This window comes from Melospiza georgiana, chromosome 1, assembly GCF_028018845.1.
Source record: "Melospiza georgiana isolate bMelGeo1 chromosome 1, bMelGeo1.pri, whole genome shotgun sequence".
NCBI classification, from domain to species: domain Eukaryota; kingdom Metazoa; phylum Chordata; class Aves; order Passeriformes; family Passerellidae; genus Melospiza; species Melospiza georgiana.
Genome location: NC_080430.1, coordinates 33,141,318 through 33,163,751, shown reverse-complemented (window position 1 = coordinate 33,163,751; position 22,434 = coordinate 33,141,318). Strand labels below are relative to the sequence as shown.

Here is a 22,434-nt window from a genome sequence, read left to right as displayed (position 1 = left end):
GCTTTGCAGTGAACATTTTCTTCATGATAAATATTAAAGATGACTTATGCAGCAGACACTTAAAGTTGTTCCCATTGTCAGTAAAAAAATGCTTTTACTTACTCTAGTAAATTTAGTACACAAATCTTTCTCTCTGCAGTCATCTCACCAGCAGATAAGACACTTCTATTACTTTTAAGTTTATTACTGTGCCATGTCTTCAACTTAAAAACAATTTTTTAAACAGCCAAACAGAAGTAGATTCTTATATGAATTCTCATGAGAAGTTTTCCTTTCCAGATTTTTATACTGAACAAAATCCATGGGCAACAATCCTTTAGCTTTACAGAGGATTTCATACCTGCCCAGAGGGCACTGCTTTCATATGTCTATTCCTATTAAAGAGACAGCTGTATTTAAGTTAACTGGGTTTTCCTCTTGAAAGGAGCTTATTTTTATGAAGTAAGATTAAGAACATATATAAGTGATGTGCAGTATTTGACTGCATTTCCTACTGGTAAGACCAGCTACATTTTAATTAAAGAGTCCAAAGATTTTTTTGCAAATATCACCTTACATATTTATAATTGATTGCTACCACCCATACATAAAAGATTTTTGTAATCCAAGAACAAAAACTTAGGATAATCCATGTTTTAGAGAGCTGACAATCAAAGATAAAATTATTAGTCTGAGATCCAGGAAAGGGCATGGAAAGAATATTTTCCTGGCATATCAGAAAGTAGTTTTGAGCTGAAGATGAAAAGAAAACATTTTTTTGCCACAGGATAATGAAGGTGACTGCTCTCACTTTTCATCTCTGGCAAAACCACTAGAAGTCACAAGGCATATGAGTTATGCACACAACAGTGGTTACAAGACTACATTAAAATCAGCTGCTTCTAATTCCAAATATTATGATTTTTCTTCCTAAATAACGTAACCACATTATTTCTGTAATCTCTGAATTTTTTAATCTTCCTCTAGATTTTTCCATAGAACTATTAACCAGCATGCACAGAAATCATGAACTCTTCACCTTCAAGCCGGTCTTCAAGTCTTTTAATAAGATGAACCAACAACGTGTTGTGGGTACCTCAATCCACACTCAATGTTCACAAAATAATGTAAGAGTTAAAACATTTCCAGATTCTACTCAAAGTAGCAAATTTAAATACCTTAGCAAGCGATCTTACGATGGGGTTTTCCATAATTCCTTTAAGAAAAATCAGGTCTATTTCTTCAGCGCCTGTCGATGTCGGCAGATCAGTAAGGTTGTCTAAGACCTGCTGCATGGCTGCTGACAAAACAAAAACAAAAAGTAAATACTGACCAAAACAGGCTTCCATAAGGAGCAAAAGCTCTGGGAAACACCACAATATTAACTTTAAAGATGTTAAGCAGTCAAATACATCTACTGAGAACAAGGGGACAGAACAGAAAAATAACTTTTTTTGTGTGTACGTCTGAAATGAAATACAGGTTGCATCAAACTGAATCCAGGCCGAGCACATTCCTTCCAAGATTTGCTACTAAGGACTGAAAAAAACAAACAAATATAAACTATGTATAAAGTATGCATAATCTTCCAAATACAATAAAATCAACTCCTTCAGTACTCTTTTTATTTCATATTTTTCAGAAGTTTTCAGCCCTCATACATATAGCAACCCACAAGTTTTACAATGCCTGTAGACTCAGATTCACTGTTGTAAAAATGACCACGTAGTTCCAAACCAATTTTTTTAAACCAAAAATGTGCTTCCAAGGCAGCTCTTACTGTGGCAGCACTTGTGCCCAGCCCAGCAGCCCTTTACAGCCAGCCCTGACCCACTGCACTGTGGCACTAAGCGCACGAACACCAGCCTGGCCCCACAGCACACTGCACTACTGGGAAGCACACCCTACCATGAGAAATGCATCGTGCCTGCCTCGTACCCTCAGACTTGCTGAGAGAACCACTCTTGGCTGAGAGTCAACAATGCTGCCCAAGGAAATGTCAGGAAATGCCACCATCCCAGCTGTCTGACCCCCTGAAGTCATCGAGGTGAATTAAGAGAATTTGTTCTTGTTCTTAACTTTACTCTTTTAAACCCCTGCCATATATAGATATGCATGCTCAAATAGACACGCACACAGGTGTACTAACAAAATCTCCTGTTGAGATCCCCAACAAGCCCAGAAGCCTTGGAATAACCACTGTGTTCTGCAATGCTCTGCATGTTGCAGAGTAGTATATATCAAGAGAATTAGAAAAGCCTATATGCCCCTTCTCCCACACAGGAATTTACCCTTAAATTTCCTCACTGCTTTATAATGAAAGCTATTATGAAACTGCAGAGTAACAGAACAAACTGCATTTCTCAACACCTACTTTCTGACTCTAATTCTTCCTAGAAAATTCCATCGGAAGAAAAAAAATTCTGGCCATTCTTTCTGTTAAGTGGAACTGACTTTTCAACAAGTAAATCAACTCACGTGCAACATTTTAACTACAGCAGTACATGTCGAAAGACCTGTATTATGTTAAATGTTTTAACCACACTTTTTGTTTCAAAAAAAGTGAATTTTCTGTGAAGCCATGAGTAGGAGGGAAAATAACACTTTATGTTTTCAGATTTTGAAGCAGCATTATTTCTACTTTGTAACAGACAAAGTGCTGTCAGCAACCACACATTATATAAAGTCACAAAATTACCATGCAAACAGTTCACAACTTCCCCAGACTAGGTAGGTCCTACATCCTGACTAGTTCAGCTGCAGATGAAACTGCCTTCTTCACATTTTCTCAATTCCCAGTTTCACACTCGTGACTTTTAATGTAGTCACGCAAGCTGTACTATCTGCACAAGTGGGCAGATGTTTCTGGCCAATTTACGTCATAGGTGCTGCATAATAATGCAAGTGTTAGAATAATAACCTTTCTTTACATTTTTAACAGTTATGCAAATTCTTTTTTAAGGGATTTCAGGTTAGCACTTTTTCTCCTACAAATAATCGGAGAAAATGCAAAGCTTCCTTGAAGTCAAAGTATGCATCACAACCAGCAGCTGCAATTCCAGCATCTGATGGTGACAAAGATATTTATAATAAACACATTGGTCATATTATCTCCATGACATTATCCTGTTTCTTACTTAAGCCTTTCAGAATTCTGCCTTAGATCAAATTTAAAAAATAGTCCCTAATAGTGCCTTTATCATCAAAAAGAAAATGTTAAGAGCAATGTTAAGCTTCAGAAAAATGTCTTCATGCAAGTAGTCAGGGTATTTTCAAATGAATATTTTATTCAATAAAGGTTTCACAAACATCTAGCATCAGAACTACTTAAGTATATTTCAGCATTTTTAGAAAACAGCAACCAGCTTTATCAACATGCAGAATTCAAAATATTCACAAAGGCAGACTTGCATTCCAGGTCATCGAAACCAAAATCAGCTGTTCTCAGAAACAGCTTCCTACAGTTGAGTGTTGGCTGTCTCATGGCACAGCCATCACAGCAAGAGTTTCTTAGTTATAAATAGTGTTGTCTCAATATTAGAAAGCAAACCAAAAAGGCAGGATAAGGCACCTTTACCCATGCTGTATTGTTTATGTTTAAACACAGTATGAGGCTCAATATTGCCTCAGTGTAGATAGTTCCCCATCTTAAAGGGAAAATCTTTCAAAGTAGTTGAATAAAAAATAATACCTTCAAGTATGCCTGTATTTTAATCAGTTACAATGTTAAGCAAAAAAAATTTAGACTGAGAGAAAGGTTAAGCTTCAACAGTTTTTGCACCTGTTACCTAGCACAGGGTAGGCAGAGGAACATTTATATGCCTCACCATGTTTCACTACTTTACACTCACCTGGCAAAATATGCAGAACATGATCGAATGTTATTTGCCAAAAAAAAATATCAAGAGCATATTCCAACAGGAATTATGTCTGCTGGTTTATTCAAAAAGAATAGACCACAAATATATGGATACTTTTTTTGATGGACTAGACAAACATTTTAATCTCAATGTTTTATGTGTATTATACAAGTCATGGGCCACTTTCAAATATGGTTCCTGTTTAATGTGAAAAGCTGGTGTTTGTTCACATGTGAAAATAGCTTTGAAAGTCTAAGCAATATACTGACTACATATGCCTTAGATATTCATACATGTACTTCCAAAAAATTTGATTTATCTAAAGACTAAGGGCAGAGGTGGGAAGAGGGGAAGACACTTTGGGAAATGTATTATGGAACCGTTTCTTCTGTATCTATTCAAGAGGCTTTCCTTTACTCATTTCTAGGGTCTATTAGACAACAAACAACAGGAGATACTTTGTCTCCAGGCTTAATTATAACAATCTTTCAGAATAATGTAGATTCACATAGAATTTTAAGCAGCACTCATTTAAACAACTTCACTTTTTTCTTTACAGGGATAAAGCCACCTTAGCACTTTTGAAAAAGCATCTTATCTTATTCCTGAGCAGCAGGAATGAAAGCAGAAGATGAAAGTACTTAGGTAGGAAAGTTTTACTTAAAAGATCAGCTCCTACCAAGCAAGAAACAGATGGAACTGAAGAGTTTTGAGACTACCAAATCTAAATATCCCATCAAGAATTGCCTTTTGGGGTTCACATCTCTTTTGCTGTGAATCTGGCCCTGAAATGTTGAAAGAAGTTACTCACTGGGGGGCAGAAAGCCCTGTAGAACTTACATTCAAGTCAGGCACACTGAAGAACTAAGGACTACATGAACAAACTGCATAAACCAGGTTGTCAGAAGTGCTTATTATTATTGTGTACTTTGGTGTACAATAAAGAGAAAATGTGTGCTTTTCCAGTGGAAAACTAATTGGGTCTCCCTTCCCTCTCTTGTCCCATTTTTACAGGAAAATACTAAGACTATAGTGACTTTGAGAGCTCTACCATTCACCTCCCTCTTTGAAGACAAGGCTGTTTCTATATTCAATGACCCATCTGGGAAAAATGTTAAACTCTCATCACAACACATAAGGATTTGTTTTAGTGAGGACACCATGAGACAGGCATGGCTGACTACAATGGTTTACACAACCACCTAGGAACACACACATATTACAAGAAACCCACTGACAACAGCCTCCACACACGCCAGGAGGAACTGGGTGGCAGAAACAAACTCTCAGTTGAGGTGAGAATCCCTGCTGAAATACAGGGATTCTTAGGAAAGGGTGACAACAGAACTGAGTCTGAGCTGGGACTCCTAAGAAAAATGAGATTACAACTCCAGCCCCCGGCTTTCGTGACAGGGAATACACACAGAATTAATTTCCATAGTCAATTTTCAAAGAACATCTTCTTAACTGCAGCAAGTTTAAAGCCTCAAGCAAGACTCAGCAGGAACATACTGGTCTGCTGTGTACATGCACTGAACAATTTATTCCTACTATTCATATGACCCCACATTCAGGCAAACTGGTTTGTCATTTGAACCCCATTTCAAAAAGGGAAAGGGGGCAAAGAGATGTTAATTGATCTCTGTGGCAAACAGCATGGATCCTGAGGTGTGGGAATACAGAAGTCCCACTTCCTAATGCAAAATTTACTAACCAGAATTATATCCTCCTAATTCCCACAGAGTTCTTCAGACAACCAAAGGATGTTTCAAAGGTTTAATCTACACATCGTACCTTACAATACTAAGTTCAGATCAAACAGACATAAAAGATACCCTGATAACTTCTTTCTTCTTGTAATTGTAACAAAAAAGCAAGTTTTCACCAAGCTCTCAGCTGTTATTCTTCTACCAAATTTGATTTTTATTCTTTCTTTCAGCACCTAATTCTTGTCTACATTAATTCTATGTAGAGGAAAGAGGAAGCATACATTTAAATAAATTTTCCAGATTTGCAGACAGAAGACAAATGTGTCACTCACTGGGGAAAATTAAAGCTTTTCAGAATGAATATTTTGCACAATTTTTTTAGCTCAGCTTCATTTTATTAGTCTCCAAGCTTACAAAATAACAGAAATGAAAAGAAAATTATGTATAATATATTTAAATAAACATGCATATTTATTTCCACATGGCCTACTCATCTGGATAGAAAGTTATAATAAATACCTCAAGGACTACTAGAGAGGCAGGTACTCCACACAAAGTCTAGAAAGTTAGATTAAAATCTTGTCACATACATAAACTTCAGAAATAGTTTCTTGTGTAATTTGAAACCTTTTCAAGAGGGATATATTGAAGTTTCACAAGACACACAATAAGCTCAGACAAAAGAAGATTAATTTTTAACTTTGCCAGCCCTTAACCAATGACAACTCTGTAGCTTTTTTCCCATTTGTGTCTAAGGTTTTTAAATAATGATCATTATGCTTAAATAAAAGGCAAAGGGGAAAAAAAAGTTATTTTGTCTTGGCCACTTCTCTCCCCAGTCACAAATTACAGCATTTTTGGCAGCCTAGAACATAGAAAAGGAGTACCTATGAACAAGTTAACATTCTGAGAATATTTCACAAGTTCATTCACAAACAGGCTTTTGACCAAGACTATAAGAAAGGCTGACAAAGTTGTCTTACTACTGCTAGAGGACACTTCAGAAGCCATATTTTCAGACAGAAGTCTGGGGAAGCACTATGCAGTGAGCACATACAATATTATGTTTGTGTTTTCCCAGCCAGCAGCTGCACGCACTGAGCAGGATCGCTCTCAGCAGCAGCTCCAGAGCAGCGAGTGCTACAGGAGGGCTGGAGCTCTGCAGTTCCACCCCAGGCTCCTCTGCAAATCAGGCACCTGCCCCACAGCCACTGCTGACTGCAGCAGGGTGCAAGGAGAGTCCTTCAAACAGCCAGCCACACAGCTTGCACCTCTATCTGACACACACTGCCAGGCAGGGAGCGCTGGGCCAGCCCTGGACAGCCGCCTTGACTCAGACATTGCTGGGCAGCGTTCCATTCTAACACCACTCAGACACCTCTTCTGAACAGGACCCCTTCCCAGGCAGCAAACACAGCACATCTCCTCCAAAAAGACAGTAAGACTGATTAATGAAGAAAGCTGTTGTCTGCAGCATGAACACTTTACTGACTGCAGAATCACATATGGCAATGAATTTTTAAAGGAAGCAGGAAAAGTCTGATTGATAAGAATGAATGTTCCTCTGGATATTCAAATTCTGCCCACTATATTTCTGCACATTGAAAAGAAATAACATAAGTGCTAAGAAAAGTTTATTAATTTTTTTTACTTCATTTTCTCCAAGTCTACTGCCAAGTCAAGATGGAGCTATTTTAACACACCTATAAATAGAAGCTCAAGCAGTCCCTACCCTTATCAAACCTGGCTCAACTATATCTTTCATGCCCATGTTTCACGACTGTGAAGGTCACAAAAGCTATAGGGAAGAGCCAACAACCCTTTCCCAGCTTGAACACTGCAGACATACTTCTTTCAGGCTGAGAAGACTGTCTAAAAAAAGATGAAGCACAAATTTTCTGACGAACAGATGGACCTCACAGCTGCATCTTTGGAAAAAATAAAAGCACTATTTAAAAGTAATCTCAGCAAAGATAAAAAGGGAACAAAACATCAAAACTCCAAAACTAGCAGATTAAAAACCTTAAGTCTTATTTAAATACATGTATCATGACCAACAACAAGACATTGAGGACAGTTACACTAAAATCTAGTTTTAAGGAAATTATGTCAGACTTCTCTTTCTTAAAGGATTGCCAAGAAAAATATTTCCGAAAGTACAAAGACAATTAACTTCATGCTAACTAAGCTTGATGCTTTGAAGATAAGCCTATGTAAGTGTTAGGTATTACCAAGCTTTCTGACCTTTTTTAATTAGAGGAAGAATGATGCAAGCTTCAAGCACAGAAATTATTAACCGAGGAAGGACACACATGCACACAACAGACAAGAATACAGAAAAAAAATCTTTAAGCACCGTACAGCACAAAGCAGAGCATGTACAAGCAAGTCAACTAAAAGTTTTTTAAAAGGCTGAATTTAATTTTTTTTCTGTGTTTTTACTTTTTCTCTACAGATATTAGGAAAGCATACACTGATGTCACGCAAAGAGTACTGTCTGTTAAATGAGTACTAGGACATGCCCCAGGAGAATTTTCAATTTTGGTGAAGAAAGACTGTACTACCCTTAGTTCTTCAACTACCTTAGTAGTTCAGGTACGGGAGAATATATTTGAACAGATTTTTAAATGAAGGCAAAACATTCAGTGGATAGACAGTCTAAGATTCTACTTTGTAATCAAAAGTTATAGGAGAAACTCAACAAAGTTTCAGAATGCATCCTGCACTCCACTCAAGTTATACAACAGGCTGAGATTATTGCACACATCCATCATTCTCCCTGGTATTTTGCAAACAGTAGCTGGATGAAGAAACATGCATTCTCTGCAGACCTCTGGTAATTAATGCCAGTTTTTATGAAGACTAAAATGCCAGCAAAAGAGATACAACAACCTAAGTACAGCTTTTGAAGTACTGCTTTCTCTAATGCGCACTCTTCCAAATGAATCAAAAGCTTTGTATCTGCATTTCTGCCACAGTACCCTGTATTATTTATTTGTTGCAGTACTACAGAGCCTGAAGAAAGCAGGACTGAAAAAATGCTAATATAAGTAAAGAGGACAGTTATATAGCAAGGAAGAAGTCATGTGTAACAAACAAACAAACCCAAACAAATGTAAGAATCAGCTTACTGTACCACTTTTCTTGGTGAAACACTTGATGGAAAGCCATGCAGAACCATCTATTGCTTTATCCCATTCACAAATTCAGCCTAAGGACAGCTGGAAATCAATTAAGGTTTCTTCCTCAATTAAATCTCTTCTTCACACAAGTAAAAAAATTAGACCTGAAGAGAAAATAATGAACACCTTTCCAAAGAGATAGCAGACTTCCAGTCCAAGAACATGCTTTCATCTTGTTGCTGGTCTCCAATCAACACTGTCATAGTGGATAAGGCAAGCTGCATGTTGTGTCCCACTTCTGAGACCAGGAGCCCCAGGAGCAACTGGCCCAAGCTTGCCATCAGCATCTTTTTCCAACCATTTGCACTTTCATCTAGGAACACTGGATAGGCATTTTTTCAAAGAAAGGTAAAATTCACAAGGCTTGTAACGTGCTCTATAGTCAGTGTAAATGAAACGGTTCAGAACATTAGTCACAGAGCTGTTCTGTAGCATGCTTTGTGCATGTCTGCAAAAAAGACAAGGTACTTCAAATAAACAAAATTAGATGCTCCACTGTGTAGCAAAGTAACAACACTGCACCTCCAGAGATCTGTGGTGAATCTTATTACCAGGGACGATGTTGGTTTCACTGCAGTTTGCATCCCAGGGGCGTCTGCATCCTTGTGTCTGAAGGCACCTGATCACTCAACAGAGTATCAGGAGGATATCATTAAAAACAATCCACACTTCAGATATCTGGGCATTTCCTTAATCTTGGTTAATAGAAAATCTAGATTAAACAATTGTCTCTGCTCTCTGTCCTTAATCCAATTTTTTTTACATCTAGAAAGCACAATGTCTCAGTTTCCATTATTGGACAAGTCTCGTGAGTGCTTTGCACGACACCATTAATACTTCCCTCTCTAGTGATAGGGAGAGATAATGAGATCTGTTGTGACCTTCTTACAGTTACATCATACTGTCAGCTCAACCTACTGGTCTGTCACTAAACAGTACAAAGGTACACTTTAAACATCACTCTCCTCCAAAATTAAAAACCGTAACTGAACAAAAAGTCCTCTTTCTTCAGTGAAAATACTTCACATATATTTTGTCCCACTGCTATTACTCTAGGTTTCAAATTAGTTTTTGGCAATTTGTTTTTGTATTTTGGCACTTTTGCTTTAGTGAAAATGCTTAGACAAGGAAATGCACCAGAAACCACATATCATCCAGATACTACTGTTGCTTTTAACACTACTTCCTTTTACAGCTTCAAGCATAGGAGACACTCAGGAATTCTAACAAATAAGAATTTTATAATGAAGAGTTTTGATATCAAGCGAAATAACACTGTCATAATACACTCTCAAAGTTATTTTATAACAACAGAATTTTTTTTAAATTAAAGCATCCAAACTCAGCACTTTCAAAATCTGATTGCTCCATTATGATGTAGCTGTAAAAAACTACACCTCTGCCCTTTTACCAGTCACACCCATATGTTAACATTTCATGCATTCACTGTTTCAAGCCTCTGCTACTGGGAAGTGTTTATTGAATTATCCGTTCCAAGCTAATACACTGGAGTATTTAAATTAGAGCTGTACCAGTGCAGACATAAAATTATTTTTGAGGTTCTACTATGGATGCTACACAAGCATTTCAAAGCTGCTCAATAAAATTATATGGAGAAAACAGAAATGCAAGACAGCTTTTTGGAGCACAAAACAAGTTAAAGCACTTTAAAAAATATTTAGACTATGTCAACATATTCTTTAATAAAAAAGGAAAAAGATATTTAATTACACTATTATTATACCTAGCCCATTTTTCTATCAAAAGGAAAAGAACTACCATGAAATGCTTCCACAGGGAAGTGTTCACTTAATCTCACTCAATTTTCTACTGCATCCCAGTCTGAAGACAAAAAATTTAGCACAGGAGTGAATCAGCAAACAGGAGTGAATCTGCAAAATTTATAACATTTAAATGAAATTATCTCTGTCCCAGGACCTGAGTTTTCAATTTTACATGATCACCTAATACATTTTCCAAAAATTTCACTTGAAGTTCATCCCTAAACTCTAGTGCTCCCACTTCCACTAAACTAATCTCTCTCATGCACACACTCCCATTTCTGCCCAACAAACTTATGTGGAAGCAGTAAATGCAATTCACTAAATGAATAATGCTCTAGTTCAGGGTGACTTACAACAGAAAAACAATAAAAAAAAACATTTACTTCACTACCTTTGTCATATGACACAGTTCTTGCTTATCTTAAGAACACAGCTAACGCTTTACCTACAAAGAAAATTTCCAAAACACAGTTGGAATGTTAGTAGCAATGTAGTGGATAGAAAATGGTTTTTCAAACTTGTTTGCCAAAAAACACAGCTTATCTTTTTAAATAGTGAAAAATGCCACATAAAAACTTTGTGTTTTAATAAAGAAATGGCAAAATATGGCATGTTAAAGGCTTACTTGATCTTCAGGAATGCTCAAAATACATCTCTGTCACTCCTAGTGAAGAGACTCCACCCTAAACCTTTCTTTCAATTCGATGCAGTCAAGATTTACACAATTGCCTATTCATTACCCTCAACAGTTCTGTTCCTTTAGTCCTTTGAAGGCTGTGTTCAAGAACCCTGGAAAAGGAATAAAAAGATCAGCTTGACACTTGTATTTTGAAGGGAACTGAAAAACTTCATGGAGTAAGTCACACTGCCCTTAGTCATGTGTTTTACCTCCTGGACTACTTCCCCACGTTATGTTATCAGGATTTATTCACAATTGCCAATATTTAATGAAAAGTGGGAAATCTAACTTTAATTTAAGAATGTCTAGGCATCAGGAAAAAATTATTTCTAGTGGTCTTGGGGTAGCTTGGATTAAGAACTACATGTTTTTATGGAAACTGCCACTTTGAATACTCTCTTTGAATGTTTGCCACCTTCGCTTTAAAGCTACTGCTGTAAACCCTGAAGACAGTGTTCTGTCTTGTATAAGGTGGGCACAGGCAGTGAAACAGCAAAGGGTGTCTTCAAAACTGTATGAGATGCATACTGACATGTTTGAAATTTTGTACTCCATTTCCTCAGAATACCAAGTTGGGTTTCATTAAGTTTTGCTAAGAACTGAATTTTCAGTCACGTACCCCACCCCTCCAACTCAGCAAAACCAGAGATCTTTCAAATAAATTTTGCACATTTTTCAGTTAAAATGTCTTGGTTTAGTTTTTTTTGGTTGGGGGGGAAGGGTTGTTTGTTTGTTTTCAAAAGAAGCACTGGCAAATGCAAAGAACCCCGAACTTTTCTTCTTAAACAGTTCACACCACTGCAAAACTCAGTGAAGAATAATATCTGTCAGGATTTTCATCCTTTTCTGAGACAGGTAAATTGCTGTAAATCTGAAAGGTTTGAAACAACAACTTCTACTGATATGACATCATCTTTTATAATGGCTTCTCTTGTAAAAAGTTCCATGATGGAACTTGCTTTTTGACTGCATCTGAGCCATGACAAAGCCTACAGAGGGGGGAAAACCTGTAAGATAATGTCTTTCTCAACTTCAAACTGCAATTGCTGTTTCTCAAAAGCAGTTCATACACATCCTCATATGCTAACTCTCTTCAAACCTCTTTATACTGAAACAATAAAAGCCACATTATCTTAATTTTCACTCAAGTCCTTGGTTCTGTTGTTTCCCACACTTCTTAGGTGTCTCAGAGAAAGGAGCTGGGAGAAGAGAGGAGGGTACTAGTACAAACAAGTACTAGTACAACCCTTGTTGTACTACTACTCAGATCTGCACAAGTTTTACGACCCAGTCACCTGGGTAGCAGCAGTCAGAACCACTTCTAATGCCATCCACAGAAAAGGAGAGGATTCCCAAAATAGCCAATTGAAGTCCTCCCATGTACAATCAGAAATGGTAGGTTAGGGATCATGGGTCTCTGTCCCCAACCTTGGAATTTCACTGCAATAGATAAATAATAATTCCATGTTAGAGCTTTTCCCCAAGAAGGTTTTAGGAAGTCCAGGTCCTGACCTGGAAAAGATTAATTGCTTTACCAGCCACCTTCAGTGTGGCACTTGAGAGGACTGTCTCATCACACCAAATGAGTTCTCAGAGCAGTCAGTCCCATCCATGGTTGTTTCTGCTTATCTTACTTCCCCACTGAATTCCTCTTTCCTTGAAGAGTACTGGGCTTGAAAACAACATAAAAAAGAGAGCAATGTAACCTCCTATGGATAAATTGGTTCTTTGGATACAACTAGTTTTAAGATTGTGGAATAATATAATATGAAATTACCTTCAAGTTCCCAAGAAAACCTGAAAGGGTTAAGATGTCTTTTTACATAACTTTCTGGGTGTTACAAGGTCAAAATCACATTGTTGCCAGTACTTATGAATGTTATTTAAAAAAACCAAGTCCTATCTCAGCAGACAGGTTATACAGCACACAAGGTAGCAAAAAACAGATGGAGTAGTCATTGTCTCCACAAACCTGACACATAAGTGAAATGGCCCCATTCCTCCCCAAGATTTTGAAAGGTCTGAAACAACATAGTCCAGGGATGCATTTTCAGAAGTATAAATTCCTCTTTGCAGAAAGAATATCAACCTGTTAACTTATTTTTTCAAATAATCATCTCTCTTTCTTTCACTTTTCACTATACTTTTCTTCAAGTTGTGCCCAACACCAAATGAAACTTTGATCCTGTTTCAGTTTCTCAGAAACCCTATCAATCACCATAGCCCCCAGAAGACCTGCACACATTCCACTTGTCAAGTGGAAGAAGAAGAGTCCTAGACTCAGGACAGAACCTGGCTGATGGTCTCTACTCAAAGAGCAGCTGATAATTTTAAGCAGTTCAGGCTTGCACTTCCCTAAGTCAACAGATCCCGATTCCTCAGCTACGTGTATCCTAAGAGTCAGCTACACATGTGTGCAAAGTTGTAAAGACTGCTGGACTCCAAGGACACATGCTGGAGTTTAGCTTGCTTTTTGGTCCAGTGAGCAAGGAAAAACAACTTGAAGAACCAGATCTAATAAAGTAAACCACATGCAGGTAGAGTCCCAAACACCCATCCCTGGACAGACCCAGTGGCACACTAAAAAAGGCGCCAGCCCAGCAGCCTGGTAAGCGCTTACTGGATTGCTGATCCAGCCTACTGGCATTAGTTTGTACATTGAGAGATCCTTTAAAAACATCAGATCACTGGGCCTAAACTTCCTTTGGAATACTGTTTGTAACAAACCTCAGCAGTACTAACACCATATTGCTTTGAAAGGTACCTTTTTATCTTCATTAATATCCTTTCCATAAATCAAGCTTACTGATGGCACCCAGTATTCCTCTACACTAACTTGCCATAGTTACAGCAATCCCATTTGATCCTGTAAGAAGGAATTTGTGTTCAGTGACTGAAGCATTTGAAACATGAAAGAAGCTTTCTCAGCTGCAGAAAATCTGGCAGATATTCTGTTTTTCCAAAGACAGTGTCAGGATTTAAATACCACATCACTTCTCAGCGTAAGTTTTCAGACCCAGACAAGCCAACTTTCACACAGAAGGAATCAACACTTGTTTTTTAATACCAGAGAGACTGCTTTAAATCAGCTCCTGCCAGTAGTTCAAAAAAGAAGCCAAGTCTCTGTATTGAAAAAATCTTTTCACAAATTAATTACCATGCCTCTGTCCAGAACAATGGACATCAAGAGCTATGAAGGATAAAGATTCAATCAGGCATGCATTATGTTGGCTCAACATAGGATTAAATTATGGCTGAAAGGGTAGAGAATTAAATAGTCTCATGGTAATTTTTTGATATACACTCTAAGTACTCAAAATTCACTCTACAGTTACATAAATTTCACATGTGCTCAAAACTGTGATCTTCCTGTGCTTAACAAACAAATTGCTAGCATGTCAAACAAGTTAGAACAGAGCACTCCAAGAAGACCTGCAATTTCCTGGTTTTGTGTGCCAATCAGAAATTTAAACACGAACAGAAAAACATTCTCATCCGTGCTAAATACCAGCAGGATACTGCAGAACCCTTCCCCTACAGCATTTTTACCAGACTTACACTGTTGATCTGTTTTCCTAATTCTTTAAATAAAGTCCACTCTTTAAATAAAGTCCACTGCCTGCCTCACTCTGCAGGCAGTTCTTGTTCCAGAGATAGCTGTTCAGGTTCAGGGTATCTTTTTGTGAGAAAGGAACACTTACACAGTGCTTTATCTGCCCACATCAGATCTCTCATTTTAAATTATCAGAAAGACTACCTTAAGTTCAAGACTTAATAAAATGAATAAATCAGTATAGTAATTCTATCAGTCTCGCTCTTCAGTTCTGAAGCTTTCTAAGAACAGGTGGGTACAGATTTTTCTGTATGACAGACACAGAGAAACAATGCAAAGACTGATGACATGAGAAGTTTATAGCACAGCACAAATCTGCTTCATACAGCAGAGCTGCAAGACTCCACCATAAATTTGAAGCATGGAAATATCACTGCAACTGCATCCCAGTCATTCTTGCTTCACCAAACATTTTTACTTGAATCTGCTGTGCTAACAGCACAGCAAAGCCATACAATACACAATGTCCTATGACTTTCAAGATTCCATAAAAGACACATATAACATAACAGGACCCCAAACATATTCACAGACACAGCACTTCCAACACCATGTACAAATAATTCCTCTATAAAAACTCGCTGACTTTAATCTTCTGAAGACTTTTGTTGGATTATATTTCAGGAGGGGTAGAAAATATATTTCAGTGAGTTTAATCACCACCAAGATGCACAAATTCCAAGATCATCTTAGTGTCAGATTATCTCTCATGGGTTTTTTGCAGTCATCATACCAGCCATCAGAATACAGGCCTGTGCACATACACTGACATCAGAATTCAAATCATTTAGCCAAAGACCCTACCATACACAGAGAAGTTGGTCATCTTTCCAACAGACATAAAAGTAAAATTTTGTTTGAGAGCTAAAAGACCTGAACACTTATTTAACAGTAAATTATTTGAAAATGTATCTAATAAAAGGGAAAAAAATGGCTGGAAAGTAGCCAACACATTATAATGAACTTAGAAAAACCAGATACAGCAAAAGGAGTAGCTCAGTAGGAAAAACAAAAAATGTGAAATGTCTTATATATTCCAGCTAATGGCCCAGAAAACCACACCTCATCTGTCATTTCTGTACACAATCTAGCACTACCACATGGTGCTTACACCATGCTGGAAGGGGTAGTGTTTAAATGGAACTATCACCTGCTCCACCTGTCTTCATGTACACAGACTGGCACTTGTGCCTGGAAGATGACACTATGCTCATTCACTGATGTCAAAGAGAGGCGGGTTCCCAATGCTGAGTCCCTCACTGTGCCCCTCTTTCAGCCTGCTGCCTTTATAAAAGTTTGTTAGACAATATTCCAGAGAAGTAGAATTTGCAAAAATATTACTGAAAAGGATTTAAGTGTAAGTTTAGCTGAAAGCAGGTAACCAGCCCCAGTGACTTCCAAGTTAAGGCATCAGTTAAAGTTGGTTTGGGAATTATGTCAAAAAAAAAAAAAAAAGGAAGTGACCTACTTGAATGCAAGACTCATTCAGAGGTTTATATGTTCAGATCCCCTCAAAACAGGCTGACAAAGAGGTATTTGCATATATTTCCTTAAGTACAAACTGTGAAATGTCACACAGTATAATTCTTGATTAATCCATTAGGTTCATACAGACTCGACATTTTTCCACTATCTTTTTATTCACTGCCTATTTCTGTTTGCACAAGAAAAGTACCCCTTCTGTTTCCTAAGTATACCCAAATGCTTAAGAATCACAGTAGATACTAAAACCAAAATGGCAGCTTAGCTGCAAAAAAAGAATGAGTAGCTTGAATAAAAGCAACCTGTGCTATAGACATTCAGAGGTCTTTCTAACATTTTTGAATTCCAATTTAAAGTAGGATGGTCAAGATCTCAAGAGTCTCCTTATGAGTATTCACTTCTTTAGCCTTTCTTCATCCTTTTAATTCACTCAGAAGCTGCCAATGAACTCTAAAAACTACGTAACAGAAGCTTCAGCAGGATTCTAATTTTGGTCACAGATAACTAAGTAGAGCAATTCTAGATAATATTAGCTGAGATTTATGATGCATTCAACATCTTCAGATGCACAAGAGTATTTTTGGGCATCACTTGGAAAGACAATATTCAATGTACAGCTGGTAAATTTTACTCCTTTTTTCTCCTATTTCGCTACAAGAAGCATATTCATGCTGCACTTTCTCTCCTTTTTTTTTTTTTTTTTTTTTCCCCAAAGGATCTATTTCTTCAGCAAGAGAAAACACAAGTCTGGTCAAGCCTCACTTGCAATGTATCAAGATGATGAATCTATTAGGTTCTCTTATAGCTGGTTTTGAGAGTAGAACTTAGATAAACCTTTGTCACTTCTCTGAGCAAGATGTACCAATAATTAGAGGAAAACCTGCCCTCTTGGTGCAACTCAGGACAAGAAAGGTCAGTCAATTTTTTCTCAACTCCACATATGTTGTGTTATATCTTTTCCATTTCTGTTGCATTATTACTAAACTAAAAAAATAAAAAAAACTTTACATAATTATTTGTTTTATCTACCACTATCAAAATCTCTTCTCCAAAGAAGAAAGAACACCTATAGAAGCCTAGATCAAGTTCTTGGTAATGGAACTGTTCTTATTTTTATACGCTTCTCAATTTCTGTCAAGCCTGAGAGCTTCCACATTCCACTCAGGCCAAATAGGGGTTTGTCAGTGATTACACTTCCTATTAAAATATAAGAAGAAAGTCACCTTGAAAAAGTACTTTCTAAAACCTTTCTAGAGAACTGTCTTGGGACATTGCTTCGTTATTGCCTCTTTAAATGATGAAAGGATCAAACACAAGAGGTGTGACCTTTACCAATGAGTGAGAAGATGACAGACTGGAAAGTTAAGGGGTAAGAGCTCTTTACATCTCTCTGAATCCTTGGCACCACATTTCCAGCAGGTAATACAAACTATTTCTATAACGCTAAGCCTTTAGTCTGTATGGAAATCACTGCTTGGATTCTAAGATCTCCTATCAAGCTGATTTAGCTCGAAAACACATCTCCAGGTCACTGCTAACACAGGATGATCTAGAACACCTGACTCCATTCCTCTTCCTTATATCACAAGACTGAACCTAGAAGCTTTAAAGGCACTGCTTATTGCTGTAAAACTGGAAGTGTTTTCCAAGTGGCACCAAACCTAAAGAACTGCTAGCTACCTGTAGAATGACTGAAGTGAGGGAAAGATGAGCCAGTTGCTTCAGCTCGTTCCCAATTCTGCAGATAGATATAGGACAATGTGAAGGGGGATGTTAGGAAGGATGTTTTTTAATCACAGCAATTGAGACAGTGATATTTCCTTATAATCTATGCATTTCCATGATCAGTTGAACATGTTTCCAGGCACAGGATACCATACTGTCAGACTAGCTTGAAAGAGCATTTCTATTGCTAATTGAGAACTCTCCCCTTTAGCTTCAGACAACCACCTTTTATCAGCTCACACATCTAAGTATAAAGGACTCTGTGACCAAATAACCCAAAATTCAAGCTATTAGAATGTTCTTCCTTTAGCCCCACACACTTTATCTTTCTGTGTTTATTAAAACCCCACACTAAAAGCAGAAAACCTTTAAAGCCACACCAAGATATTTGGCAAGGCTAGGTTTACCTTATTCAAGGTGCCTGTGTGGAAGCCAGTATCAGAAGGAACATGTCACATGGCAGCAGTCAGATTTCTAGAGAGCAGGTAAATATGTAAACAGGCTTGCAAGCTCCAGTGTTTGGAGGCTAAACATCTATTTCTGTTGTTTCACCTGGATACATCATTAGGCAGAATGGAGCAATGACCCACCAAAGACCAACCTATGGGTATCCTGGTCAGTCTGACATGCTTCCTCAGCTCAAAGATGGGTAATCATTAATCTGCTGCAAACTTGCCACCAGCTCTGTTACCAAAACAAGAACTAGTACTGGTTCAATCTTCACAGAAGGCTACAATGCTGCACGTATCATATCTCAGTTATCAAGCACTTCAGTGAAAATCCATGGTCAATTATTTAAAGAAACTAAACAGTAATCCAATCCAAGGATAAGAGTTTCTCATGTTTAATCAAACAGATCTCCAGTGCACACTAGCAATTTATGTATGAATACAGTCCATTAAGGAGTTGAAACCGGTTTTGAAATTGAAGCGTCTTGAATGGTAAAAGCACTCAACCCAAATTACAAAAATAATCCACAATCTAATTTAATTTAAAAAATCTTCAGGTTAAATGTTAGCCAGATTCTGGGAGATTACCTAGAGAAAATGTCATGTATGCATACTTGGTATTTATGCTTTCCTAGACAGTTTATGGATGTTGGGCTTTCTGTTTACAGACAAGTGTTCTTTTTTTTTAAGATACATATGTATGCGTATATATACACCCACATACATCTTAACACACACATATATAAAATACTGCATTTTATTAAGAATTCCTTCTTTTTCTGTATGTTTCCATATATGTATGGAGTTGCACGCACACATAAAAACAAAATAAAATACGTGTATTTTTAAAAGACAGACTGCCACTTCCAATCCATTACTGGTATCAATCCTGTCCAGTTCAAATGGGTAATATCCTAACATAGAGGAAGATATACCAAAAAAGAGAAAGACCCTGATGCAGGGTCTTTCTTCAGCGCAACATTAGAGAGTAGGAATCTTCCTCTTACAGGTAGCCACACACACAGCTAACGTGTGCCTGGTATTTCAGGTCATCCTCTTGCATTTATACTGGCTCCCTAATGACTTGCAGAAGAGCAAGAGAAAAAAAATGAATGGCAAATGCGTAATCTGTTCTCCACTCAGAGATGGACTTCCTGGCGCCCTGCAAGTCTTACGCCTTTAGCATTATCAATCATTCCGCTGTCTTAGTTTTCAATCCCCTCTGCAAAGCTATAAGATCATTTTGGAAGCTGCTAATTTGCAGGCCCAGGGCAATTACATAAGATGTTATTTTAGTCATGAACAATGCACTAATTTTTGGAATCTGCTGCTGTTGCGCATTAGCACAATGAATTCTTCATCGGTTTTTGGGTGATGATGTCTAGGCACTTGGGGACCATGCTACGCTTCTTTATGCCTATCTGTAAGCTGAATTTAAGGTTATCCAGACACTAATTCTTCTGGCCCCAGCATCTTCTCATTAAGACACTTCCATATCTTCTGTCTTATTGAAAATCTGCTCAGGGATAACACTAATAGGAGCTCCTGACAGATTCTGCATGGTTTCAGATGCTGCACTGCATGTTAGAAAAACAAGCTTGATGGAACTTCAGTCATGACAGAACTTATTATTTAAAACCTACTGTATTCAATGGGACCCAAGTACTTTCAGGTTTGCAATGGACTCACATGTTACTTAGCTAGGCTGTAGGACTTCACTGACAAGGCAAGTAACAAGTTTCACCCTTTAACATTGTACTACTTTTGCATTAGTACACAATACTCCTGCGCTTGGATACCAGATGCCAACTACAGAACTAAAATTACTGCCTCTACAGATATCCTGGTTGGTCCTGTATTCAACACAAACAGGAAGTCATACTCTGAGACCTCAAAACGCCAAAGATTTCCTTCTATTTCAAAAGAGCACTGTATTATTAGAAGGTTAATTTGCAAATTAATCTCTGTAGTCTTCTCTCATCTACTGCTTAAGTGCATTGCTGCTTCTTAAAGTAAGTAAAATCCAAATACAAACAGGTCATTTATATAAATGCATTTGCATCCAATCGTGGTTCACTATCATCTATCCAGAGATTTGCCCTTCCTGCTGAAGTTCATGAAAAAAATAGGAAAAACATTTTCCTGACCATCTCCCCTGACTAACTCTGCTCCCCTGTTTATTTCACACTAACTGGCTTTCTGTCCAAAGATTTTGTAACAGAGGTAAAAGTAGTAACTTGCTTTATTCATGAAGCTTACTGCCAAACTACTGGAAAGATTTCAAACCCAGAACTCTGGAAATACAGATTTAACAAAAACATTGCTCTAGCTAGACTTGGTTAAATGTCACAGTTGAAAGATTTAGTGTGCTTACTCTCTGCTTATTAAGTAAATATTTCCAGTATTTCCAAATTAAGAAACTCTACAACTGAGACTAACTAAACACAGCATGAGCTGTATGAAGTTGAGGAGCGGAACAGATACCTACCTGAAGGAAATTAAGTTATAGATGAAAAAAAGTTAATGTCATCCCCTCAGATGCAAGTATTCTTAGCTTTCCCAGTCTAGTTATAAGGAAGAATAGTAAGCCTTAAAAGTGATCTAAATTTTGAAGTAATTACAGAAAAATAAAGCTCAATGTATTAACTCACCCTGGAGGAAAAAACAGAGTAATCTAATTCAAACTAGTCTATGGCTGTCCAGAGAGATTACCTCCTGGAAGTACAGTAATTATATTTGTAAAGTAAAATCATTTATGCCTGGGGTAGGGAAGCCCAAGGGATTTTATTTTTTTATTATTATTTGAAATGTGTAAAAGCTTTATAGTGACACCCATAGTGAGAAAAGTGCTTTGTGCACAAAAGTACACTTTCTGTGTAATGGGTTCATCAGAAGTGGTAAACAGATAACTGGTATGACTGTATCACACCAGATGTCACATATGAACAGATACACAGTTGCACTTCTCCATATTGGGCCCATACATTCTAAGCTAAGTAGCAGACTGTTCTGAAACTTATTACACATGCATTTTTTGCCAAATTTGTAATTAGACTAATTCTTACAATTCTTAAATAAGGATTCTTAATGGTTTCACTGAATATTCCTCTATGTAGTTTTTTTGCTAGAACCTTACAAATAAAATTACTTTGAAAAATCCAACCAAACACTACATTCTTACGAGCTCAAACTTACTTCAAGTGTCTTAGTTTAACAACTCCAGTTAACAGCAAGATCTAACAGTACCATTCTGGCAGTCACACTGTCATATAAAAGACTTGTGGTTTTTGGAGAAACAAGGCGTGTGGTCAAACAAGGGCTAACTTAGGTCTTGTCTACAAAAGAGAACGCTACCAGGAGCCAAAAGTTCATGGTTTGAACAGTCAAAGAGAGCCAAAGTAAAACAATACTAGAAACTTGAAATTATCTATGAAGCAGTTATCTCAGAAATTTCAAATTACAACAATGTGCCTTGAGACCCTCCACCTTATGATGAGTCCACCTGCTGAACAATCCACCCTTCTCTTTTCCATTTCCTATTCATTAGTGCCAAGGAAGTTCTTCCTTCTGAAGGCCCCGGCTGCTTTCCCGAACAGCATGGAATGTGATGTAAGACCGAGAACTGTGTGCTAAACTTGTTAAAAACTACACATTTCTTTCTGCTGCTGTTTAGTTAGTCTGTGCTGTTTGCAGAGCTATTTACCAAGATTTGACACAGTTAAATGTGCACGCTTCAATTCATAGCTAATAAATTCCATTCAGCAGTAAACCTGCCTGCTTCCAGGCGTCAGCACAAAAAATCCCAGCAGAGACTGCAGCAATCTCCCCATTTAATAGACTGCTGGATGGGACAGTCCTTTTTTCACCCAACTACAAGAGCAAGATTCCTAACTGAATCAATTTTTGGCAACAGCAGATTTTTTTTTTTTTTTTACGAATGTAGCCACTGATTTGTTAAGAAGCGCCAGCTTA

General features: G+C 37.5%; 1 protein-coding gene across 2 annotated transcripts in view; it reads right to left on the bottom strand.

The window, feature by feature from the left end:
• The window catches only part of PALS2 (protein associated with LIN7 2, MAGUK p55 family member), a 53,685-nt gene that overhangs the window by 24,558 nt on the left and 6,693 nt on the right, over positions 1-22,434 (bottom strand). Inside the window, exon 2 of one of the 2 annotated variants that reach the window (XM_058045012.1) lies at positions 1,158-1,279. In XM_058045012.1, coding sequence (XP_057900995.1) covers positions 1,158-1,274 — 117 coding nt within the window. In that variant the 5' untranslated portion in view covers positions 1,275-1,279. The remainder of the gene's footprint in view (positions 1-1,157; positions 1,280-22,434) is intronic. The other variant, XM_058045000.1, reaches the window with a different exon arrangement.